General features: G+C 32.3%; 5 protein-coding genes across 9 annotated transcripts; 3 read left to right on the forward strand and 2 right to left on the reverse strand.

Annotated features, from left to right (window-relative positions):
* The first annotated feature begins 36 nt into the window (after nt 1–36).
* On the forward strand, nt 37–3775 carry LOC107608686 (small nuclear ribonucleoprotein associated protein B). Its single transcript, XM_016310393.3, has 2 exons — nt 37–1035; nt 3412–3775. The coding sequence occupies exon 1, from the start codon at nt 170–172 to the stop codon at nt 1019–1021; it is 852 nt and encodes a 283-aa protein (XP_016165879.1). The 5' UTR covers nt 37–169; the 3' UTR covers nt 1022–1035; nt 3412–3775.
* A 1811-nt stretch (nt 3776–5586) lies between these two features.
* On the forward strand, nt 5587–8569 carry LOC107608685 (KIN17-like protein). Its single transcript, XM_021107004.2, has 3 exons — nt 5587–5604; nt 6673–6853; nt 7050–8569. The coding sequence occupies exon 3, from the start codon at nt 7094–7096 to the stop codon at nt 8297–8299; it is 1206 nt and encodes a 401-aa protein (XP_020962663.1). The 5' UTR covers nt 5587–5604; nt 6673–6853; nt 7050–7093; the 3' UTR covers nt 8300–8569.
* Nucleotides 8570–8942: 373 nt separating this feature from the next.
* Nucleotides 8943–15248, reverse strand: LOC107606505 (putative sugar phosphate/phosphate translocator At1g06470). Of its 5 annotated transcripts, none has more exons than XM_088492488.1 (13): nt 14989–15248; nt 13660–14314; nt 13390–13559; nt 12903–12988; nt 12702–12751; nt 12523–12590; nt 11817–11917; nt 11606–11618; nt 10729–10913; nt 10258–10344; nt 9905–9999; nt 9672–9810; nt 8943–9277 (listed from the first exon to the last, which is right to left on the reverse strand). In XM_088492488.1, the coding sequence occupies exons 2-12, from the start codon at nt 14175–14177 to the stop codon at nt 9696–9698; spliced, it is 1488 nt and encodes a 495-aa protein (XP_088348614.1). In that variant the 5' UTR covers nt 14178–14314; nt 14989–15248; the 3' UTR covers nt 8943–9277; nt 9672–9695. The 5 variants fall into 5 exon arrangements, 4 of the variants coding, with proteins under 4 accessions (XP_088348614.1, XP_088348615.1, XP_088348612.1 ...); XM_088492489.1 differs by having other exon boundaries at nt 11817–11851; nt 13660–14346; nt 14989–15217; XM_088492486.1 differs by having other exon boundaries at nt 8943–9274; nt 13660–14346; nt 14989–15217.
* A 540-nt stretch (nt 15249–15788) lies between these two features.
* Nucleotides 15789–18713, forward strand: ACD32.1 (alpha-crystallin domain 32.1). The gene is made up of 6 exons (XM_016310394.3): nt 15789–16166; nt 16915–17028; nt 17130–17412; nt 17490–17604; nt 17950–18114; nt 18431–18713. The coding sequence occupies exons 1-6, from the start codon at nt 16074–16076 to the stop codon at nt 18465–18467; spliced, it is 807 nt and encodes a 268-aa protein (XP_016165880.1). The 5' UTR covers nt 15789–16073; the 3' UTR covers nt 18468–18713.
* Nucleotides 18714–20285: 1572 nt separating this feature from the next.
* Nucleotides 20286–23776, reverse strand: LOC110264794 (uncharacterized). The gene is made up of 6 exons (XM_088493441.1): nt 23647–23776; nt 22465–22593; nt 21557–21691; nt 21305–21464; nt 20551–20605; nt 20286–20328 (listed from the first exon to the last, which is right to left on the reverse strand). The coding sequence occupies exons 1-6, from the start codon at nt 23722–23724 to the stop codon at nt 20286–20288; spliced, it is 600 nt and encodes a 199-aa protein (XP_088349567.1). The 5' UTR covers nt 23725–23776.
* Nucleotides 23777–25911: the final 2135 nt, after the last annotated feature.

Below are 25911 nucleotides of genomic sequence, written 5' to 3' on the forward strand. Positions count from 1 at the left end.
ATTTTTGAAATTCTCAATTATTCTTAAACCCTAGTATAGTACTATTACTAGTTTACTACACTGAGAAGCTGCTTTTACCTTCTCTCTCTCTCATGCTTCTTCGACTTTCAATGCTCTGAAACCCTAACAACTTCAGATTCAGAGCAAAACCTTACTGAAAACCGCAACAATGTCGATGTCAAAGAGCTCCAAGATGCTTCAATACATTAACTACCGAATGAGGGTCACTATCCAAGACGGCCGCCAGCTCGTCGGAAAATTTATGGCCTTCGACCGCCACATGAACCTTGTCCTCGGAGACTGCGAAGAGTTCCGGAAGCTTCCACCGGCCAAGGGAAAAAAAACCGCGCCAGGAGAAGACCGCGAGGACCGCCGCACACTTGGCCTGGTTCTCTTACGCGGCGAGGAGGTTATCTCCATGACCGTCGAGGGTCCTCCGCCGCCTGAAGAGTCACGCGCTAAGGCCGTCAACGCCGCCGCAATGGGCGGTCCTGGCATAGGCCGTGCCGCAGGCCGAGGTATCCCCGCAGCTCCAGTTGTCCAGGCCCAGCCCGGGCTGGCTGGGCCCGTCCGTGGTGTTGGTGGACCAGCTCCCGGCATGATGCAGCCGCAGATCTCGCGCCCGCCGCAGCTTTCGGCGCCACCAGTTTCTTATCCCGGCGGTGCACCGGTTATGCGGCCGCCTGGCCAGATGCCGGGGTATCCTGGTCAGGGTCCACCGCCAATGGCACGAGGCCCGCCACCTCCGATGCCGCCTGGGCAATTTGCACCACCCAGGCCCGGTGGTGGGCCTCCACAGCCTTTCCCTGTTCCGCCACAGTTTGGGCAGCGGCCTATGGGTCCTCCACCACCTGGTCAGATGGTGAGAGGGCCTCCTGCTCCGCCAAGGCCAGGGATGCCCGCCCCGCCTCCGCCTCGTCCTGGGATGCCTCCTCCACCTGGCAGCGGCGTTCCGGTGTTCGGACCTCCTCGCCCAGGCATGCCTCCTCCACCGAACCCACAAAACCAGCAACAGCAGTAGTGGTAATGAACTAGGTAATTTCTTATTTTTTTTCTTCTTCTATTTTGATTTGTTTATGATAACTAATATAGCTTGTGTTTTATGGTTATCTAGCATAATTTGCGTAGGATTATATTGTTCTTTTTGTTTTTGTCTAAGATTGTGATGTCTTGATGGACGAAGAGTGGTCATGGAAGTTCATGAAATTAAGATACGATGGGAATTTGCAGTTTTGAAATAAAAATGAAATTGTTCATCGTGTATTTTGGTAGTATGATTTGTAGATATGTTAGAATGCTATCACTAGAAGCAATTAGCTGCAGACAAAGAAGACAGTATTTGGCATATCATAGTCATACTCATAAACAGTTTATGAGTTTACTTTTGGATATAGGGTATAATCCTAATAAATCATTTTGTTAGTTTACGATTGAGTAACAGAAGGAAATCAGTTAGTTGGTATGAAGTTTATTAGTATAATGGTAGCAGCAACTTACATGAGTTTTGTGATAAACCTTTTGTCTCACTTGTACCTTTGTATATGTGGGTTTATTTATAGGGAATTTCTATGGATTTTCTTCCTTTGTGTTTGTGATTTGACTGTGAATCCTGCTAATTGAATTAGGTAGCCTTCATTGTCAAACAATTTTGGTTTATTTAAATAATAATGTAGCTAATGTGAACTATCTATGGATGACTTTACTATGAATAAACTATCTATAGATGCTTTTGTTCTCCCCCAAAATGAAATACACTGTCTCTCACTTTTCATAGTTGAGCTGAACCCGTGACCATGTATCTTAGATTTCAGTTTTCATTTTTTCTCTTATTCACTTATCCATAGCCATTGAAGTTGTTATTAATTCCAAGGTCAAACTCGATACCTCCTGCTGAAGATTCTCCTTTATCCTCAAGTCTGGATTCATTCTGTGGTTTTCATGCAGGATTGTAGTCAGCACAACTGTTTAGCTTTATTTTGGGCATTTCAATGCTAGTCAATTGTATTTTGCTAATAAATAACGGAATAAAATTTACTTGGTTAATATTTTTGTCTCTCTGTGGATGACAAATAACAGGGATTTGGATTCTCTAAAGTTTAAATTTCACTTTAGAGGGTAAAGTGTGATCTCTCACCATTTATTTCGTAAGTGGGGCCAAGAAAAAATATGAGAGAGAAAGTGAGAAACCATTCAATAATGAGAGATCACACTTTACTCTCTAAAGTGAAAATTCAGAGGATCCAAATTCAATAACAGAATCAAAAGAGAAGGAGAGAGAGCCGGGGTAACTTGGTATACTTCTGTCACATATGTTCCCGTTTTCTGTCGAACATATTTCATTGCCTTGCATAAAACAGATTTTCAGAACAAGCATGTTTTGTAGGATGTGATGAAATTTGTCACATCTATTTGGTATAAAGCTAATGTTCTTTTTAGAGGACTTTCCCACTTAAACATGTTGAGATTTGTAAGCTACACTTCATAGAAAGCACTTTAAATCCCCCCTCCCTCCCTCTCTCTCTCTCTCTCTCTCCTTTTTTTTCCCATGATCTTGCATAGAGGATCTCTTACCATCCATTTCCTTTTATTATCTTCTCTCGTTCTTAATCATATTCTTTTTTATAGAAAATTGCATTTCATTAATCAAATAATAGAAATTATTGAAGCTGAATCAACTGATTGACCCCTTAGACTACATATTTGGAATATAAATTAAAGTGTGATTTTAGGTAACCAACTTTTTTTGGCCAACATCAGCCAACTTTTTTAAAATTATTTTGTTTATCTTAAAAATCTAGACGCTAACTCGTAAATCTTTAACCTTAAATCCTAAATTATAAACCTAAACACTAATGTTGGCTAACTAAAAGGTGGTTCTCTATAGTTTCGATAAATTAAAACATGATACAGATTGTATGTATTGTATGTTGTGTTTATCTCATTTTGGTTGGGTACTTTTACATGAGCTGAATAATTTGGTATTAATATTATTATACGAGTAGTACATTCTATTCATTCTATATAAAAGTATTAACCACTAGTTAGAAGTGGGGCTGTCACCTGGTGTTCTCTGTGACCAATCTGTTCTTTAATTGTACGGTCATATCCATTGAATTATGTGCCTCTGCTTTTTTCTATCTGCATTTTCAGCAACCTTTATTTTTTGCTGACATATTAACATTACTTTCAGCCAGTTCACTGGTTATTGTAAAATCTTTGTGGGCTAAATTTTTTATGAAGAAATCCATTTTTTTGTATGGTCACTAGTTACAACTAATTTATTAAATCTTTAACTTGGATTTGTATTAGCATCTTGTAGTTCATTTTTGTCTTATCTGCTCTGACCTATGGTTAACTAGCATCCGTCATTTTTTGTCTCTACTAAACAGAGATGTTTAAATTACTGTGCAGCTAAATTCGAGTTGTTATTGTTGGTGCTCTGAAGAATTGAAGATTTGGACCTTGGACATGTGCATGTTGCAAACCATCTTGTAGTTAAGCGGTGATTGTTGCTTGTACAACCTAGATCATTCTCTTGTTAGGGAATTTTTTAAAATGTGTTGATGAGAAGTTCTATGTTAGAAAATCATGTTTTCGGGGAGGTTATGCTATTGCAGCCTGAGCATTAGACTTATAAATCAATTGTGTAGATTGTCAAGAAAGGAACAAAAATATGATGCCGGATTGCAAAGACAGTGTACTGATTTGTGAGTGTAGGACCGATCTGTGACCCCAATATATTTCTGATTACATAATATACTTATGACTTGGGTAATGTTGAGCAATCTTTTTAGCTATCTACAATTATTTTTGGCTATTGTTATTATAAATTATACTGCATATTTAAGGTAGTTTTCCATGGTACATGAATCAATAAATCTCTTTGTTTCTGGGTATAAAACTCGTTACATTTATCTTTCCAAATCATAAGTAGAGAATTGGAGCATGGAAGGTTAGTCAAAATCTCAGGATGTATATTTGTTAACGTTCGTTAGTGCAGAATTAATTGTATTCTTCATTATCTATTTCTTGTTTTTAATCATTACTTTACATCATAGCTGTCTTGCCGTCAATTAATATTTGCATAAGTTGGATTTTTATAATGATCTTTTTGGTATAATTTGCACCCTTGTACAAAACTCTTAATTTACCAGTATTTTCCATCCTCTCAAAAAATAAGTAAAAAATGTAATCAATAGTTGACTATTAAAAATAATACAACTTATAGCTGGAAAACATTGATATGAATTTGAGATGATTAGTGTAGTCACATAATCGCATCACTTAAAGATGAATCTTCTTGTCCTCCCCGTTATCCGATAGCATAAAAGAATTCAAATCATAATTGTCGAACCTTTCTTAATCATACTTTTGAGTTTAAGAGGTTTGTAAAATTGGTTGTTTCATGCCAAATTGCCAATGCGTTTGAACTTAAGATGCAATTTGGTAAAAGCAAGGATCAGAAATCACTGTCTCCAACATCTTGCAAACACATTTGCAAACACGAATTGACTTGATAGGGAAGTTTGATTAGAATGTTACCACGGTACCACCTTTTATGTTGTCAATTAGTATTAAGAAAATTAGAATTTAGAATTTTATGTATATTATTAGGTAGAAATTCAGATAGAGTCAATTTTTCGTGAAGTTGATAATTGAGAGCCGTTAGATGAAAATTTAATCAAATCATTTAACCGTCTTCAGCTATCAACTTCACGTAAAGTTAACTGCATTTGAATTTTCACCATATTATTATCTAAAATATTTTATACAGTTAATTAATTCAACTAATTTTTTATATATAGAAAATACTCATTTTTATATGATGATTCAAGTGTGCAGAAAAATAAATAAATAATAAATAATAAAATTAAAATTAAAATTAAAATTATATATGATTGTTGTTTCAATTCTGTTAGGTAGATAATGAAAAATCTGAACAACGTGAACAATTGACTAATTATTTTAGCCTACTGAAAATTATAAAAAAAATCACCCCTAACTCAAGTAAAAAAAAAACTCTTTTAACCCTATCATTGGAAATTTTAACTATCATCTCCCTTTTAGCCTTCCTCACATTCCCTTAACATTTCATTTGTACAGAATAAACATCTTATTTGTATTAAGAATAAACATCTTATTTGCTGTAGACGTAGTCTTTTAGATCCATGCTGTGCAGCGTTACGAGGATTAGGGTGAAGGTGGCGGAGGAAGGAGGAAAGGAAAAAGTCAGAACTGCCATGAAATCTCGCAAAAAAAATAAAAATCAATTACGTGTCACAATATGATAAGATAAATCTTTAAGATGAGAACAAAAAATAAAATAAAATTCAAAACAACACTGAGCGAGTACTATTTATCTTTCAAATTCGGTGAAATTAATAGTTGAGAATCGTTAAATGAAAATTTAAATCAGTCCAATAATCTAAAGGCTCTTAGTTATCAACTTCACGTGAAATGGAGTGCACCTGACTTTCCACTTTCAAATTCCCTTCATCACTGAGCGAGTCAGAGATAGACACCGACTCAGTGAGGGGTTTCTGTTTTCTATCTTAAAACGCGCCGAGTCAAACGAGTCACAGTCAGCGAGCTGAGTTGAACCAGGTGCTTGCTTCTTCACTCTTTCTCCATTGTGTTGTTTTTTGCATTATGGGCATTCCAAAGTTCGAGTCTTTTCTTCTTCTTCGTCGTTTCAATGTCTATTTCTCACGGTTTCATCATCTGGGGTAGCATCAAATAATCGAATTTTTTATAAAAGAATCGTGGGGTTTCGAGGTTTTTCAGCTTTTCCTTTTGTTTCTTTTGATCATCTTGATATGTTAGCTTTTGTTTTAGCTCGAGAATTTGAATTCGGCTTGGAAATTGGCACTGTTATGTTTTGTTCTGCTTGTCTCTCTCTTTCTCTTTTTTGCGGTGATTTTTTGTTTGTATTGAATTTGTGAATTGCATTTGTCATCTTCATGCAAAATTTTCAGACGTTCGGTGTTTTTTCATTCATATCTTAGATACACTCTTATGGCTGCACCTCTTTTAGAAATTAAAAATAATTAATTAATAATGTAATTTATAATTTTAATTTTATTTTATTTTTTATTTTATTATTCACATTTATAAATAAGATTAATAATCAAATTAGTTCTAAAATATGAGATATTTTTTAAATTTTTTTTAAAATTTTTTTTTAATTAAATTAGTCCTTTAAAGATTATAAATTAGTCATATTTATCTTTCAAAAGTTTCATTAATAATTTTTTATATAAGATGTTAATTGATAATATACATAATACTTGACATGTTTAATTAGATATTGACTAAATATATTCATAAAAATTTATTAATTTAGTCTATTTTCTTCCAATTACATAAACTATATTATGACCTAACAATTAAATTGATAAATTTTTAAAAATATATTTAGTCAATAATGAGCATTCAATTAGACATATTAATAGAATTAATTAGACATATTAAATTGATAAATTTTTAAATATCATGTATATTATCAGTTAATATTTTACGTTATCAATTATTGTTTTAAAATTATTAATAGAGTCAATTAATTCGTAATCTTTTGAAAAATTAATTTAATTAAAAAAATCTTTTAGCCATGAATTTAAAAAATAACCTATTTTTTAAGGATTAATAGTGTTCCTTGTTGTTTATATCAAACAGGCCCAGTGGCCCAGACCCACAACATCAACGACGAAAAGCAACGATCCAGAGACCGCGTAGCCAATCTAGCTTCCAGCCTCCGCCCTTTCCGTCGCGAGCTCCGCCACCAATCGCCACCACAACCAATTCCTCGGCCCCCCTAGCCACCGCCATCAAAGTCATCTCGAAGCCCCCTTTTCAGGTTCGTTCTTAGAATCTCTCTCTCTCTCAATCTTATATATCTCTGATTCCCTATGATTCCTATGGATTAGAGATTTCATATTTCTTTGTATGCAACCGTTATAATGTGACTCTAATTCCTGAATTATTCAATATCTCTGTTATGTTTGTAATCTGAAGACAACCACTGAATTAGGGTTTCTTTTGTTTGTTTTTAGTGTTTTTTTTTTTTTTTGTCTGAAACATCTGAACCGGATAATCCATGGGGAAAAACGAATTTCTTACACCGAAAGCGATCGCCAATCGAATCAAGGCAAAAGGGCTGCAGAAGCTTAGGTGGTACTGCCAGATGTGCCAGAAGCAATGCCGAGACGAGAATGGCTTCAAATGCCACTGCATGAGTGAAAGCCACCAGCGCCAGATGCAGATTTTTGGCCAAAACCCACATCGGATAGTCGAGGGTTATTCCGAGGAGTTTGAGACATCTTTCCTTGAGCACATGAAGCGCAGCCATCGGTTCAGCCGCATTGCTGCCACCGTGGTTTATAATGAGTACATCAATGACAGGCATCATGTTCATATGAACTCCACTCAGTGGGCAACTCTTACAGAGTTTGTCAAGTACTTGGGTCGAACGGGGAAGTGTAAGGTCGAGGAAACACCTAAGGGTTGGTTCATTACGTATATAGATAGAGATTCTGAGACCCTTTTCAAGGAGAGGTTGAAGAATAAGAGGATCAAGGCAGATATGGTGGAGGAAGAGAAGCAAGAGAAGGAGATTATGAAACAGATCGAAAAAGCTGAGCAATTGATGCAACGGTCAGATACCACTGAGGCTGATCAGGCTTCAAGGGTCGAGGCTCCGAGGGAACTAAATGTGGAAGATGGAGTTAAGATAGGATTTTCTCTTGGGGCATCGGCTAAGCCTGTGATCAAAGAGAAACACGAGTCATCGAAGAAGGCTGTGTTTGATGAGGATGAGGAAGATAAATACAAGGAAAGGAATCCAGGAAATAGTTTGAAGAGAAAAGAGAGTGGTGGTGGAGGAAAGTCAACCTTGGAAGAATTGATTAGGGAAGAGGAGAAGAAAAAGGAGAAAATCAACAGGAAGGACTATTGGTTGCATGAGGGAATCATTGTTAAGGTTATGAGCAAGGCCTTGGCAGAGAAGGGGTACTACAAGCAAAAGGGTGTGGTGAGAAAGGTGATTGACAAATATGTTGGGGAAATTGAAATGCTTGAAAGCAAGCATGTGCTGAGAGTCGATCAGGAAGAGCTTGAAACTGTGATTCCACAAGTTGGGGGCCGTGTAAAAATTGTCAATGGTGCATATCGTGGATCAACTGCGAAACTTTTGGGAGTGGATACGGATCATTTTTGCGCAAAGGTGCAGATAGAGAAAGGTGCCTATGATGGCAGGGTACTCAAAGCTGTGGAATACGAAGACATTTGTAAAATAGCACAATGAGTTTGATGAGAATAATAACCAAGTGCTTCTGTGTTAAGTTGGTTGAATAACATTGTTTGTTCTTATGTATCTGTTTGTAGTTTATCAGTTTTATCCATATGAGATCAATCATGACGATAATCTTCCCTCTTATAAGATTGAATGCGTCATCTTTTTACTTTCCGGTAGTAAGAAAATTGTGGGGAGATGGTGATTATAAGCTCCAAACTACAATGTTATATGTGCAATTAATGAACAACTCAATTTTAGAACGTAATGGTTCAATGTTCATAAGGTTGAGGTGTTGTTCTTCTGCTTACATGTATATACATTCGATTATTCTTATATCAGTTGCACATATGAAGAAAAAGGTTATGATTATGAATTTCTTTTCTTCTGCTTCATTATGTTAAGATATAGAAGAATTTCTTACTCAAATTTATAAGGTTTATTTGGTGTCCAAACTACACTTTTTCATGCATAGTTTATTGAATTTCATGAGCTGATTAAGATAAATCTTCACGCCAATTTGTATATATCATGTAGTATGGAACAGGACGACTTAGAGAAGCGTTGATGCCACTCAGTTATTTTCAGAATCTATACTTCCCCTTTTATAAGATTGAACATGACTCAGAATTAGATGAATCATCAGGCAAGAATAAACAAAATCAAAGAGTTACATTTATTACATAAGAACAAAAAATAGTAACATGTAACTCGATACATTAAAACAAAAATAAACCTTTGATCTACTACACCCTGCTGCCTTAATCTACAAAATATATCTTGACAACTCAAGTCAAGAATACCAAAATTTGTTCTACCGATGAAACACTAACAGAATACAAGATATTCAATCACAAAATTTTAAAATGGAAGTGATGAATGATTGGGCTTAAATGTTGATCATTGCCGGGCGATTTGTTTCCTCCGGTCTGACAAACTTGGAAAGCACCTTCACATCACAAATCCAATGGAAGCATCAAGAGGTAACTGCTGAAAACATGACATGAAGTCGGTCAGCAGGCGAGTCGTAGGAGCTACACAAATATAGCAATTGAGAGATCTTATATGCACTACTTAGTATACACTTCTCTTATATACCTATTAAAAGTGATTGATAAAAAATTCGTCTTTTATATCATAAACGAAAGGTGTACAAGAAAGGTGCACAATAAAAGTGGTACATTTCTCCATTGACAGAAAGTATTAATGAGTGCCATATTAGCAGTAGTAGTTGATAACATCAACATTCAAGCCCTGAGATGACCAAGACAAGCACTAATGATCTTATGATTAAAAAGGGAAAGTCAATTTATATATATCTGTAGATAAATAAGTTATTGTAGCTTCATGCATTACTTAACAACAATCCAACTGAGGGACTTACTTTGAAGATGTTGCTATGAAGGTTTCAGATATCCTGCTCATCCATCTCCTCAAGAATAACATATTTGCCAGCAGAATCTGTTGTGTGAAGCACTGCCACCTCGCCTTCACCAAAATGGCCCTTCTGAAGCTTCAGATATCTAAAATAGAAAAATAGATCGAAAAAACATACAAATAAGCATAATAAAATTAAAGGAAAAAGAATTTTGGAAGACAAGTTTGCTGATGACTTACTTGTACCAGTTGAATAAACTGACACCAAACAGAATAGTGCAGAGACCGAGTCCTTTCACCCATGTAAATTTATCATGAAAGTACAATACCGCAACCTACAGATAAACAACATATAATCAGAAAGTGCAAGTAAATCTACAATCAGCAACCACAACACTAAGAAACCTCTATCCTATTCGAACATAACATGCAACAGTTATCAAAAATATAGTACTAAATTAATTCATATACTGAAGCAATGTAATCTTGACAGAATGATACCGAAAGGATCTGGTAATAAACATACAAGATTAAGAGGGACCACTGGATATTCATACCAAAAGATAAGAACAATATCGAAACGTAGTTCATACCAATATGGTGACGGCCTCCTTGACTACCCCTGCTATTGTGACTGTGACTGCACTGGTTACTGAGACCAAAAAATATTCGGTTAACACCTGGAACAAGAAAAAATATCATATAGTTGCCTGTTGAGACTGTAAGTTTTAAGCAGAAGAGAAAGAAAAGAGAAGAAGAAAGATTATTAAACAATATGGACGTATTATTCTGATAGAACATGATGTGTTTACGAGAGAGGAATACTATCTCTGTTTATAACGAAGTGAAATCCTAATCCTAGTTAAGTAAGGATAAAGGAAATGATCATGAAATAAGTAGATATCTCAGGTAATCCTAGGAGATATGATTTGATATGCTGAAATATGATAGAGACATTACAAGATATTCTCCTTATTTCTAACAAAGCGTATCTCAAAAAAGTCAATAAGAAGCTAGTTGTGTTAGATCAGAGCACAAATGAATCTTGAAGGGAATACCATTACCATGAAAAAGGCAAGAATGCCCCCTAAAATCATCAGGAAGAAACTTTGAGTAATATGCCTTGAATCATCAAAGTATTTGTTGTTATGGAGTTCATGCCATGGATCTAATGCAAGAGAGAGAAGTGCAGTTGCCACTGCCATTACTGGTGCTACATAGCTCATAAGCGTAAGTGGATCTTTTAGACCTGAAACATTTGAAAATGCACATAAAGGCTTTGCTAGACTATAATAGAACTTATAAATTTGTATTAGTGAAGTAAGGGATAAAGGACACTACTTACATCTAAGATTCTAACATCGAAAATATCTTTTGATTTATTTCATGAAACTATCCTTGCCATTACCTATCTCCTAGATATCAATCCCGGTTGAGATTTTAAGCCTGTTCATTAAGGTCTATATATATTTGCCTTCATCTCCTACATATACTATGGAGTATGGAGGATTTAGTTCAACATATGAAATGAATAAATAATGGAGAGAGTAGTGGTCTATGTAAACTAAGTTATTGCTGTCTACAACTACAAATGGTGTACAATGATCTCTTAAACATCTGCTTTAGTTTTCTAACAATCATATGATCTCTCATGCTTAAGAATATTTATGACATCTTAGGTATAAAGTACGCATCTACCCTTTTTTTTAAAGTACATCTGCATTTTCAGTAAAGGCACAAAGATTCTGCTATCAGCTTATACAGGAACAAAAAAAAGGCACTAAGTTATATTAAATTTATGGGTTGATTGACTGAAACCAACAAGAAATAAATAAGCAAAAGATTATTTTAACCAATAAAGTTTATCAAATATATTGTAACAAATCTATTATGAATGAAGATGTGCCTAATGATTCATGTGGAGTTATACAGGGAACTTACCATAGGTTTCTTTCTTCAATTTGGTTTTTGAGTCAACATGCACAACAAGAATGAAAATTAGGTTCCGCGGCAACAAAACAAGGTAAGAATACTAGTTACTAAGGGAACAAAGAAAAATAATGAAACTTTAATGTGGTTCTGCAAGTGCTCACTTGTATTTTATACATACAGACTTTTTAAGCAAAAGAAAAAAAAAATGCAAATATCATACCTGCAAAAGGATCTGGGTCATACACCAGCGGAACCCTGACATAACAGCAGCAAGCATAACAAGTATAAACCCCCATAACTGAAATTCTGTCTCTTTTGCAACTGCAGTGCACAGAAATAAGATGGGTACGTGTGTGAATTCTCAATGTGGTATGTTTTCCTAATGCTTGAAAAGTTCGCTGGGCAAGCTTCAATTGAAAATTTAAAATCAAGAGAACTTGTAATCGTGATACTACATAGAACTGAGAAACATTCACCATGACGGTGAAAAAGAATCAAAACCCAATATTAGTTGAAATCTTTAACTGGTTCACTGTTCAATAGTTTACTAAACAATGTTGAGGTATTAACTGGAAAAACCAAAATTCAGAATGGACTAGGAACTTCCAAGAGCACACAAAGACATAGGGGCCATTCTAAATTCTGATAAACATTCCAAAATATCATGGAAAAGCAAATTAAGTAAGTTAACAATGTAAGATCAACTCCTCTCCAGAAGCTATTTCACTTAAAAAATCACAATGTTTCAAGAAATCGCATATTCAACATGGAACAATATGATGGAACCATAGAACTGTTAATAATTAGCATCCATATTCAGTTAATCTTTGTTAATGCCTGTTGGGAGCTATATTGGGTCAGATGTTCTGATTTTGAAAGTGCAAATAAATGCAAATTAAAACGAGAAGCTCTTAGACTGAACATGCCTGTTAGTAATATGCCGACAGAGATGACTACGATGATGCCAGATAGTTTATAGCTTGGTGCCTCCAACCTTCCAACAAATATTTGACAATTCAATGGCAAAAACATGAATTGAAACAATTTTGACTTGTTTATACTTGAATACGCACACAGATGACATATGAGGAAAAGAGAAAATTACCGAAATGCAAAAGCAAACAGAAGGAGAAAAATTGGAGCCCCAGATTTACACTGCAAGAGGAAAGGACAATGAAGTTAGGGAAGAAGGATAGTATCTTCTACAAAATAGTGGGCGATGTAGTGAAATGAGACGTGACATTACAAAAGAATTTAAACAAATATTTCCCTCAGGTTACATGAGAAGAACAGAAATATCACCTACCATTGTAGCAAACGTGACAGAGATGGAAATTAAAGATGCATTGCTCAGGTTAACATCCAATGCTGTTCCAAGAGCAGTCGGCACAACTGTGAAAGGCAAAGTCCATCTGTGGCATTAGTTGATAGAAAAGTTAATATAACGAGTGATGAGATTTTTGCATGAAAAACAGCTTCACTGTAAAGAAATGACACAAGATTTTTTAAATTAAAAAAAAAAAGGAAAAGAAGGAAGGGGGAAGGATTTTGGGGGGGGGGGGGGGGGGGCTAACTATAACAGAAAAGTGACATGCCTTCAAATATCCCAAGTAGTGTTGTAACTATACATTTTTGTTAGTATTTTCCAAGTCAGAATAACAACTACCACAAAGAGCAATGAACTATAACAGTCAATAACACAAACTTAATGACCAAAAACAAAAAATGTACCTAGAAGTTTTAATATGGAATACCCAGTCAGCATAACCAAGTGAGCTGAGTTCAAAGGCTACCTTTCAAAAAGTAATCCCTCCAAGACATGACAACACCAGTTTGAAATTTATGAGACCAGCACCAGGTAATAATCTTTGATAGGACACCTTGCATTATGAAGTGGAAAGTATTCATCATATAAGGAGCCGGGAACTTCCCCATATCAGCTCCTAATAGAGTTTTATTGTACCTGTTCAAATTAGTAGAAAAACAAGAAAATGCGAATTGTAAATAACCTTACATAGTGTATCTATGCATGTGATGACCACTTGTATCAAGAAGAAACTTACAGGGTCAAACATAGACTGAATGTGTACCAAATAAGAATGAAAAAAATGGTCTTTAAAATATATCCCACAGAAATAGGATTGCGGGAGCTTTTCGCCAAAGATCCATGATCTTCCAAGGACATGGAGGAGTCAACATGAGTCAGTCCCCCTGTAGGCCTGTTCTCAATATCAAAAGGGACATGCTTCTCAGATCCATTTACTCTCCGATGAATTGAATCTTCATCCATGTTACTAGCACCATACAAAATGCTATGCTGAAACTTTAGGTGAAACAGTCTCTCCCTTTCTAAAGGTCCTCTTTGTAGCTCCTGATGAAATAATAATTCAAAACCAGGGTCTTCGTCCACAAGATCACTCCTTGCATTTCCTAATTCCCTATTGAAATGGACTTCTTCGTCCGCATCACACCAGCGTGAAAATGAAGGCTCTCTACCAAAGACAGAACCTACTCTTCCACTGTTGCCACCAGTGATCCTAGCAAAGTTGCCCTTGTCAGAATCCAATTCACTCTGTACCATTTCCTTCTGTATGTCGAATTATTGCCATTTATATACTCCACAACAAATCCAGCATACTCTTTGACCAAAACCAACTACTTAACCTCACTTGGGTGCATAACAAAGCCAGGGCACAAGCTGCCTTTCTAGCACAGGACCTGGTTTCATAATCAAATTCATCAAATTACGCCTGCATGATGGACTTAAAATCATTGATCAGTGATCAAAGAATAAACAAATCAAACATTGATTGTCATTACATCTTAGAACAATAAGGCAAGATATTTTTAAAAACCAAAAGAAACAATTGCTCCTTGATAGCCACCACCATTTTGCAGTTAGATTAAGCTGAATGTTCATAGAAGACAGGTACATCTTCCCTATTCATCTAAATGAAGCAATAAACATTGATTGTTTAGAAACTACTAGGAAATACCAATTCTTCAAATTTTTTATTGAAATTAGTTTATGCTAACTATGCAATGTTAGACAATGCAATGAAAATAACAATAACAAAATACGGAATGTGTGTGTCAGAGAGAAAGAGAAGCTAAATACAAATTATGGTGGTTATTTTCTTCATCATTGGGACCATTATGTATTCGTCTTGAAAACAAAGATACAAGGACCCATTCGAGCTAAAGCTAGCTCGCACGCGACCAATATGATAAAAATGCAAACTTTGGGATCAAAAACTATTTTTTTTTATTAATATATCTTTTGTTTGTATATAGAAATCATCATCCATCCCAATTCCATAACAATAAGAAAGACCCACGATGAATTAGTTATTGAAATGAACATTTGGCGGGGAACAAAGAATGAAACTGACCTAAGGAAGAGAGAGAGAGAGAGAGATCCAATCTGGGTCGGTGAGATCAAGCTTTTTTGTGTGCGGAAAAAATCGGTCTTTGAGATGGAATTGGATTGAATGTCGTTATTGTTTGTTGAAGACGGCACCTCAAATCATATGAACGTCAAATTCATTGTTCATATTTGTGAATTCTGATTTTTGCATTTTGCAGCTAAAGCTTAATGCTTTCAGCTTTGAACAATGTCAAGATAACTCTACTTTGCATTTTTAGTTACATTATATTGTAAAAATTATGTTGTAATTAAATTGTACATTTTGCAATATGCAAATATTCCCTTTTTATATATTTAGTAATTTCATTTGTTTAATTGTAGAATTGTTAATAAGAGACAGTTATTTATAATTTAAAAGATATATAAAAGAATTTCACTACATCTACAAGAAAAAAAAAAGGAGCTGTAAAAGTTTAACATATTTTTTTAAAGTTAATTCTATAGTGCTTATTATTTAGGATTGAATTTTTACCGAATTGTTTTTATAATCTATAATTTTTTATATTTTTTAATTAAATATTAACTATCTAACTTATTTTTGATAATTAAACACTATAATTTTAGACATTATAACAAATATTTTTTAAAAAAAAGTGTGCAAGTATCAATATCAAGAGTACATGACAATTTTTCCTATTATACTTTTCAAATTTCATTTTTCATTTTTGATTCATTGGATAATTTGGAGAAAATGTTCACCCAAGAATGCCCCTATCAAAGACAAAAATGGAGGCAATAGAAGCAAGTGGGGTGACATGTGAGTATGTGACTAATTTGAAGCAGCAATATTCTATTCTACTAAAGTTGATAATTTAGGTTAGTGGGTCAGGACCATGTGGCATCTTTAACTCTTTACACCTTCAAGTTTCAAAGATATTTAGATTCAGTGGGCCCCACATGTTCCTTTGCTCAACCAAAAAATCTTCCACAGTGCTCAATGATTGGCTTCTCACTGCTTATAATCTTATTCATCTTCAGATCCACACAGTGTCACACACTTCATCATATTCATCTTCATCTTGGTTTAGTGAATTTTAGTGCAAAAAAAACATGGAGAGTGAATTGGTGAGGCGCAGAGTTAACTTGATTGCTTCCCATTTTGCATCAACTGATGACATCTCAGCTACTCATGTTCTCCCTATGGTAATTAATTTATCAATTATTTTTTTTATTGAAGAAATTGTTTGAATTGATCAATTGAAATTATGGATTTTTATTGACATGCTTGACAAGTTGATACTAAGTGGGGAGCAAGAGTAGTGAACTTGTGTTCCTCACTGAGGTCATATGATTAGAATCTTAGGATCATGTTTTATCATGAGAGAATCTAACTAACTGAATATGATTTGGGTATCTTATGTAAAGTAAATTCTCTTTTGTTTCATTTTTGGATTCTCTCTAAAGGGAGATAGGGAAAATTTATTCTTTAAATCAGTTGGTGAGATTCACACATATCATAATAAATTGATATTAGGTTGGATAATGTTTTCCCTTTTTGGTTTTAAGATTGGATGAATTGATGTAATTGTGCATCTAGCTTTTCATAAATTCTTTGTAACTCTGTAGTCTGACATCATTATCATTGCATATCTGCATTCATAGGTAGTAGTAATTGTTGAAATCCAAGATGTGAAAAGTTCCTAAGCTTAGCATAGTGTTCTAGCAACTTTAAACTTTATAAAACAAAAGGATTTAACATCAGATCTCTGTGTTTCATAAAGGGCAAGGAATTAATTAGTTCTATATTAAGATGCTAATTCAGAATTTCCATGTGCTTCTGTTTTCTAGCATTTTTTGTATGATGTCTTATATAATAATCTTTACCCTTTTCATCATTAGTATTTGTATGCAACTTGTTTTGTTAATTCATTTTCATTCCCTTTTTCATCAGAACTGCAGTGGTAGTTTGAACTCTGTGCTCCGGCGATGCGATAACAAGGTGTATTTCGCGCGCCAATCATCTGAATCTTATGGTTATTTCATGAGGCAGATTTCAGCTGAAGAGGTAATAACAACAAATTTCTTATTGCCTGAAATACTCCTTCTATGTGATTCTTTTTCAGAAGAAGAAACTTAGTAGCATAATTAATATGAAAAATTTTGCAGGGTGCTCCAACTCCTAAAACTTTTGGTTCTGCATCTGATCAGAGTCCTGCTAACACAAGAGCACCATGTTTTGCTAGACCCGAAAGTACACCTTGTTTTGCCAGACCCCAAAGAGCGCCGTGTTTTGCTAGACCAGCGAGAACTGAATCGGATTACTTAAGTTCAGTGGTCCAACCATTGGCTCCAGTTCAGGGTGGTGAATTTAGTACACTTGAACCTCCTTCATTTTCTAGGCCAAGGAAACCGCTACCGCGAGTAGACCAACTACATTCTGAAATTAATGGTTAGTATGTTAGAGATTTGAACCCAAAAGTTATTAAAATGGAACCATGTTACATTTATAAACCTTTTCCTTAGCAGGAACTGAGTGGTCTCCGAGGATGGATGTGGCGGAATCAAAAGGAAAATATGTTATCACAGTTGAAGTTCCAGGTGTTAGGATCAATGACATAAGAGTGGAGGTTGATGATCAAAAGTAAGTAACCATTTCTGTTATAATCTTCTCAACTGAAGGAAAGGATAAAGCTTAATCAAATGTTGCATAATCTTTTTACTCAAGTCACTATTGAAGTCTCATATGTGATCCAATTTATGCATATGCATCGAAAAGTAAGTCTTATCTGACTAGATGGAATCGGCTACATTGATCAAATCAAATTATGTTAATGTATGTGTTTAAACCATTTCTTATGATATATGTTTCATAAAAAATTGTGAAAGAAAGAATGGTAGGTAGAAAAATCAAAATGTTAACAATAATTAACATTCTTGGTTATGAATTGTGTTAAGTTTGTGACCAACTATATGAACTGTGTGGCAGGTTATCTGTAAAAGGTAGACGCTCTACTAGCTACTTGACAATTGCAGGGTCTCCGAATGCCTCGTTTTCTTCGTATCACAAGCGCGAGATACTATATGGACCATGCGAGGCGGTCTGGCCACTCCCTTCCGGCGTGAACAAGGATCATATATCAGCTGAATTCCAGTGAGTGAAACCTTAAGTGTTATTTAACTTATTTGTTGATTATTTAAGATTCATAACTCTTGAAACTAGCCACTGATGCATAGTTCATTACAGAGTTAATAGTATTCTAAAATCAAATTTTCAATTCAGCTAGAAAACTAAGTACAATCATGATTCATAAAGACTCAATATCTCACAATCACATAAGTACATTTGAACTTCCAAAAGAAGTGTTAGTGTTTGATTGAATCTATGTTAACATTCTTCATCAATAGTAGACACATGTGAATTGAAGCTGATATTTGTAATCTTGTTTTCTTTGTTTCTGAAATTTCAGGGATGGATTTCTTCAGATAATAATTCCTAAGATTTGAATGAGCAATAATGTTGATTGCAGCCAAAACATATTTTGGAGCATTTGTTTGGTTATGATCATATCATATCATATCATATCATAAATAGATCATAAGATAGGCTATGTTGTGCTTTGGAAATGCTTTTATTTCTTCTGTACCAATTATGTCTATCTATATCTTATTTTATATATGCCACTAAACAAAAGAATTTGGCTGAACCTTAGTATATATATACATATTTATGGCTTAATTTTGATTGATCAAGATATTATTGCTGATCTTATTTTACATTGTATGTTGATTTATTTGAAGATTTATTACAGGATATGATGAATGCATAAAAAACAAAGTTAAAATATCCATTATATTCAGTATCATTAAGCTGAATAGTTAACATTCCAAAATATATAGAGACAACTTTTATGCAGCAGCAACTGAATCATTCTCCTCCTTTCACCAGAGTTTGGATTCACGTCTTATATGATCTAATTTTGCAAAATAACACAGGCAATCTTGTAAGTAAAAAGAATTAAGGAAATGATAATAAAACCAACGCTGGCTAAGGAAACTTTTATGGTAAATAGCTACTTGAAATATATGTATATTTGTAATTATTTTTCTTTCCCTTCAATATATTGTACCTTGGAATAACCTAAATAAATAAGGGAAGAAATCATAATCATGTACATAAAACATAAGCAAAAAGAAAAAACCACTCAAATTGAGAGCCAAACAGCCCAAACTCAAGTTCACTTAGACCATGCTTGGGATTAGTCACCATATTCAAAGGGGGTGTTCAAGACCCGGTCCGGATTCAAGACATATTTTGCTGGATTCGGGTTTATTATTTTTACCCGGTTCTATTTTTGGGTTTGTTTTTTTGGTTACGCTTCGGGTCGCTTGGTCCGGAGGTTTTTATGATAAAAAAAAATATGTATTTTTGAGTGAAATTGGTAATGTCATATTATATTTTTATACTTCAATTAATATTATATCATACAATATTGTTTTTGGTTTAAAATAATTTATTTTGGTATAAACAACTTAATTAAGCTTCTTTTAAAAAAATAGTTTAAACAATAAATGCTTATATTAAAATTAACTTATAAACAAGTTATTTTGTGTTTAGTTTTTTAATTCTAAAAGAGTTTATTTTTAAAAAAAATGTGATAGAAAAACTTTTTATCATGAGAGAACTCGTTTTTTTTTTAACTTTTTTATAAGCACTTAAATAACTTCTTAAAAAGTTACAATTTGATTTTGAAAATTACATAAGACATTAATACTATTACTTTTCATAAGCCAAAAACTCAAAAAAGTAAGTTCACAAAAAAGTAACTTTTGAAGTTAGTATATAAAATTTACAAATTTATATATACTAATTTTATATTGGATCGATCTAATTTATTTCGGGTTGTTTTCAAGACAGATCAAAATAGACCCGGTGTTTATTTAAAATCGAATTTAAATCTAATTAAACCCGACCCGACCTATATATATAAAACCAAGCTGTCGCCCTAACAGTGAGTTCCAAAACACTCCACTATTCTCTTTGAATCATTCGATATATCAGATTGAAATGTTGGAAAGTATAGTTTATAGTCAAAGAGAAAGCTTATGTAACCTATAATGAGTTAAAAATTGTCCAAAATTCTCCCCTTAATTAAGTTAAATAGAATTTGATAATAAAACTCATAAAACCATGTTCAGTGCAGGGGCAAAGCTTAATACATAGGAAGGGGACAATGGCCACCTTATTCATAACTTAAAGTTTTCCATTATAGAGTTAGGTTTTTCCCTAATTTTATTTTTTTGTCTTCTCTCAAGTTATGCCTTTCATGTTGGCTTCCTCCACCAAGCATTAGCTCTAGTCCCTTCCCTGATTCAGTGTGAATTTTAATATTAATAAATAATAAGTACTTGCACTATATGAATATAATATCAGTCATATTTAGTATATACTAAAATCAGTCATCAATATAAAATACATATTTAAAATAAATTAAATAATACATCACAATCTAGCTAGAACTTAACATATTCATATAATAATGGATATTATATATTCAAGTTTTATAACACAAAAACTATATGATCTTACCTTGGACTAACCACATGAGACAGAGACCATGGGGGAGAAGGAGTTCTCTCAGAATCTATAACATAACATAGGGAGAAAAAAAAAGATCAATAATATATTTCAACTAATTGTTATTACCTATGAAGCACGGACACTTCGCTGAGTTGTTGTGTCCGTGTATCGGACATATTTCGGATACGACACTCATCGACACTCGTTCGACATGCGTGTCTAATAAAAAATAAAAAAAAATTATCCGGACACGTCTAAATACCATCACGTGCCAACATATCCAGCCTTATTCTTAACATATATTCTTAAAATAAATTTAGATATAGTATATATTATTATTTATTAAAACAAAAAATATTTTAAATACTTGATATAATTAAAATAAGACATTAAAAATTTTAATTTATATTTTAATATTAATAAAATATCAAAATATCATTACGATTTATCTAAAAAATACTTTATATTTTATATGTATACGTGTCCTCGTGTCATGTAAGATTTTAAAATTTGCGTGTCGACGTATTCCGTGTCATATCGTGTCCCGTGTCCCGTGTCCCGTGTCTGTCTCGTGCATCATAGGTTATTACAATCCAACCAAGATTTCATGCAAATTGAACAAGTATTGTAATAGATTCACTTTTTAATATTAAAGTTACAATCCAAACAATTGAATGCTGTAATAGCAACAATAAACTAAAGCTATATTTTATCATTTACTATAAATAATTAGATTAGATATATACTTGGAATTAAAACTTACCTTCTGAAAAGTATTGTTGATCATTAGGGTTGAACTGATTTATGTTTTGGTGAGCATCTACCAAAACATTTTCAACCTCAACACTTTTTGTTTGTGGTTCTTCTTTTTCTTCTTTTTTCTTAGGTGTTGAAGTTTCCTCAGTCACAGTAACACCCATTTCCTAATTGAAATTTTAGCAATAAACCTTTAAAACCATTGAATAATAATGAATTAAAATATAATCTTATATTTATCAAAATTTTGTAAACTCACTTTCACTACTGTTGTTTCAACATTTTCCATTTTCACTTTTTTTGGCTTGCGACCTGGGCGAGTACCTTCTTTCTCAAATCTTTCAACCTCTTTTAAAGATCTACACATAATTCCTGACTCCGTATGATAATAGAACTACAAAAATAAAATTTTTTAAAAAATAAATATAAGTTGTCAATAATAGGAATGTTCGCGGTGCAGTTTGAATCGATTTTGAGTCAAAAACTCATACGATCCGAATACTGTATTTACTTGTGGTGTGGTTTGGATTGGATTTTTTTTTTTTTTAAATTCTATCCGATCCATCAGATTTCAAACGGTTTGGATTTGATTGGATTTACTGTTTTATAAATTAAAATAATTAAATATATATAACAAGTCTCAACATCAAATTTTAAATAACCAACAATAACATAACAAGTCTCAATAATATCTTAAAAAACCAACGATAACATAACAATAGAAATAAAATTATAGGTATGTTAAAATAAATAAATAAATCACATTCTGAACATAAAATATTTTTAAATAATAATAATACATGAATAATATAAAAATATATAATAAATTGAATATATTATAATATAATTGTAAATATAATAATAAAATAATAATATTATAGCACATTGTGCGGTTTGGATTGGATTGGATCGGTTATAAAAAGTAGATCCGAAATCCGATCAAATCCGGAGGTTTGCAAAAAATAGAATCCAATCAAATTCAAATTAGTACGGTTTTAATCGATTTTCATTTTGAATTAGATTTGATAAGCGGTTTAATTTGAATCGGTTTAGATTTGAACGCCTCTAATCAATAATAAATAAGATATGTATTTCAATCTAAAAACTTGTATATTAAGAAGAAATTCTTAATTATTATTGCAAAAATTGATGTATATATATAGGTACCTTATCCCATTTTCCATTATTTCTCTGTCTAGGAACACACTTCCAATTGGCACCATATTGTTGTTCAAATTTAGCTCTTTTCTTATCATTTGATGATAAGCTTGAACCTGATGATGGACTACTTGCACTCTGAATAATCCAAATTAAAAAAAAAATGAAGAATATGAAATTAAAAAAGAAAATGACCATTATATATTGACATTGATATATTAATATCTAGAATACCTTATTATTATTATTATTATTATTATCATTATTATTATTATTATTGTTGTTATTGTTTTGTTTTGGTGAGGAGATATTGTTGCAAGGTTGAGATGGAAGGCAATAAGACAATGGAATGGCAGGAATGGCTCCATCCTTGTTCTTTTCTACATTACCAAACATCAATTCAAATATTTTTGCATCTGCCTCACCCTAATAAACATAATTAACATAATTAAATAATAATAATAATAATAATAATAATAATAATAATAATAATAATAATAATAATAATAATAAACATTATTGTGATAAATATTATTGTTCTCTTTTTTTTCTTTGGGGGGTGGGGTGTTTGTTTATCCTTCATATCACAATCTAATTAACACCGTAAATAAGGTAATCAAATTCGAGAGTTCACCTAAATCAATAAAATTTATCTAAACTTGAATTGTAAAATTTGACTTAGAAAATAATAAATTCGTTTGAGAAATTAAGCTAATAAACTCACGCGAGTTTACGAGTTAACTTAAAAGTTTGATAACCTTGACCGTAAGTCTTTGGTTGTTTAATTTAATCTTAATTAGTAGCTCAACCCAATCACAAGTAGTAATCTATACTCACTATTTTGTTGTCATACTCCTTTTTAATAGTGAAAAAAATATAACAAAATTTATACATCAAAAAAACTTAATTGCAACCTAATCTAACCCACAATAAAATATAAAAAAAATCAAATACAACAAAACAAAAGATATTATACACCTATTTATAATATTCGTTGTAGATCATCTGTGATCTCATAGATGATCGCTCAAAAAGAGGCGATTCAAAAATAATACCCCTATATTTTTATCAATAATTATATTATTTAATATAATTATTTTGACAAAAAAATATGCTGACAAAATAATTATAACAATGATGAATGGATCAAATTAAAGAGAGATGAAGCAAACAATTATTAAGTTACATTACCAGTTCACTGAATAAACTTGTTGATGGTGAAATCTTGGAGTGGTTCTCTTTCAAATCATCATGTGGACCAAAATCCATTTCTGGCCTCAAGAGAATGAAATCAAATCAAAGCTTTTGGATCAAAATAAACTTGAAATGTGAGTGATGATGAATTGAAGCATAGAACTCTAAAAATGAGTGAGAATGCGAAGCAGAAATTAAATAACGCCATTTTGATACTTTCCTTTCATGCATGCTTCCCAGTTTTTCTGCATTATTATTGACTTGTAATTTGTTTTTATCCTTTCAAATTACATCATAATTTTTTTCTTATTAAAATAAAAAATGGTCAAAACTCATATAAAAGTTATAAAAATTATTTATATCAAAATTTTAAACAAATTATTTATCTCTATAATTTCATCAAATTTGTAATTGAATTTTTACACTATAAATAATTTTAATTAAATTCATACATTAATTTTAAATTCATAAACACCTAATATTATCGTTCAAAAAACATTTAATTCAACGGAATATGCTGAGTATATTCGTTAGTGGTGCGAGATGAATGAAAACTTTTTTTTAATGTTTACTATTAAAAAATATCATTACAAATTTAAAATTAGTGTAAAAATTTAATTAAAAGTTTTAAAATATAAATACCTAATTAAAAATTTAAATAAATTATAGGGACTAATAGAGTAATTTTTATGTTTATTTTTATTAATTTATACATGTTGTTTATTATTAGAATTTAATTTTAATATGCACTTTCAGATAAAATAATTTTACATGTATATCCAATTATATAATATTACGTTAGCAAAAATATTACTTTTTACATTAACTATGTGAATGATCATTCAAATAAATAGATATAATTAAATAACTGTATATAAAATATTTTATGTTGTGAATACACTAAATTAAACTCTTTTTATTTTTATAAGGTAAGAAATCTTCTTTAGGGGAATTTAATGTTTGTTATAATTTTAAATATTACTTTTGACTACCAGATACAATAGATGGTAAATATTAAATACCGATATTCCAAATATTAATTATATTTTTTGTGAAAAATTATATTTAATTGATATTAAAATAATTAGAAACTATATGTTGATAAAATCATATTCATTTAGGAAGATTTCTCTCAATATCAGAGCAATATATATAAACTATATATATGATAAAAAATGTCAAAATAGAACTAGTTATAATAATGTAATTTCAAAATAAATAAAAAATTATAAATAATAAATAATTTTTAAAATTTAGATTAATTATTTTAATAGAGATTTTATTTCTGCTGGTTTAACAACAATTTTAAAAATGTTGTTAAAATTATAAAAAATAGTATGTACACAAAAAAAAATATACTATCAAATTAGTTATATCTGTATATAGATGTGTATTATTTTTTTAATGTATATTTTATATTTAAATATATATTATTTCATATGAATAACTAATTTTAATATATACATATATATAGTATAATTATAAAATTATATATTCACAACGGTTCTATAAAACCGTCACTAAGTCAAAGCATCACGAGAGTAAGCGAATCATTATGAGACAACAATCTAGATGATTCATCATGTTGGTCAATCTATTTCTGCAATTCTTTCCTACACAATTAGATAAGCAAATATAAGCATTTATTAGCTAATTGCTAACCAAATAGACTTTCAACACAATTTTAACAAACAAAATCTATGAGAAACAACTTAGTGATTCTTAATTAACACATTACTTACACCAATAGCCCGAGCTACATCATGGAGATAGGAGCCATTAAGTCATTTGTGCGTTAAGGTCCACAACTCCCCTCTACCAACTGGACGCCCTTGTTGTTCCGATTATAACAATATAGCTTAAATAGTGAATAAGTAGACGAAGAGAAGGTTCAAAAAGTGAGTCAAACGTAAATTACATCTTCTTCTCTGAGCCTTGCCAAGCTTTTTGATCTGCCAGTGCGAGTGTATAACTGCTTCGATCGATTCACAGTATTTTTTCTACACTTCTCCTATCACGCCATCAAAAGTAAAGGTTACTAGACACCATTTTTTGACTAAATGTAACATAAATAGACTTTTTTGTTATGAAATAAAAATATATTACCTTTGTGTCTTTACTATTGTGATAATCAAGGTACCATCTCTAATGATCCGCTGTAATTCCTGGTGGACGGTCTTCAATATTTTATTCAACAGTTAGTTTTGAGTTGTAATAATCATGGTACAACCTGTTTCTCGTTTTTTTCCAAGTCCTCCCTAG

This window comes from Arachis ipaensis, chromosome B7, assembly GCF_059453495.1.
Source record: "Arachis ipaensis isolate K30076 ecotype BB chromosome B7, ASM5945349v1, whole genome shotgun sequence".
NCBI classification, from domain to species: Eukaryota; Viridiplantae; Streptophyta; class Magnoliopsida; order Fabales; family Fabaceae; genus Arachis; species Arachis ipaensis.

What these genes read in the sequence shown, in the direction of transcription:
- LOC107606505 (XM_088492488.1), bottom strand. Translation starts at nt 14,177, where the DNA reads ATGGTACAGAGTGAATTGGATTCTGACAAGGGCAACTTTGCTAGGATC. An exon ending in GAGGGATTACTTTTTGAAAG is followed by an intron (nt 12,989 to 13,389) that starts GTAGCCTTTGAA and finishes TGCCTTTCACAG; the next exon opens with TTGTGCCGACTGCTCTTGGA. An exon ending in CTGTCACGTTTGCTACAATG is followed by an intron (nt 12,752 to 12,902) that starts GTAGGTGATATT and finishes TTCCTCTTGCAG; the next exon opens with TGTAAATCTGGGGCTCCAAT.
- LOC110264794 (XM_088493441.1), bottom strand. Translation starts at nt 23,724, where the DNA reads ATGGATTTTGGTCCACATGATGATTTGAAAGAGAACCACTCCAAGATT. An exon ending in CAAGTTTATTCAGTGAACTG is followed by an intron (nt 22,594 to 23,646) that starts GTAATGTAACTT and finishes TGGATTATTCAG; the next exon opens with AGTGCAAGTAGTCCATCATC. An exon ending in ATAATGGAAAATGGGATAAG is followed by an intron (nt 21,692 to 22,464) that starts GTACCTATATAT and finishes TTATTTTTGTAG; the next exon opens with TTCTATTATCATACGGAGTC.
- ACD32.1 (XM_016310394.3), top strand. Translation starts at nt 16,074, where the DNA reads ATGGAGAGTGAATTGGTGAGGCGCAGAGTTAACTTGATTGCTTCCCAT. An exon ending in CTACTCATGTTCTCCCTATG is followed by an intron (nt 16,167 to 16,914) that starts GTAATTAATTTA and finishes CTTTTTCATCAG; the next exon opens with AACTGCAGTGGTAGTTTGAA. An exon ending in ACTACATTCTGAAATTAATG is followed by an intron (nt 17,413 to 17,489) that starts GTTAGTATGTTA and finishes TTTCCTTAGCAG; the next exon opens with GAACTGAGTGGTCTCCGAGG.
- LOC107608685 (XM_021107004.2), top strand. Translation starts at nt 7,094, where the DNA reads ATGGGGAAAAACGAATTTCTTACACCGAAAGCGATCGCCAATCGAATC.
- LOC107608686 (XM_016310393.3), top strand. Translation starts at nt 170, where the DNA reads ATGTCGATGTCAAAGAGCTCCAAGATGCTTCAATACATTAACTACCGA.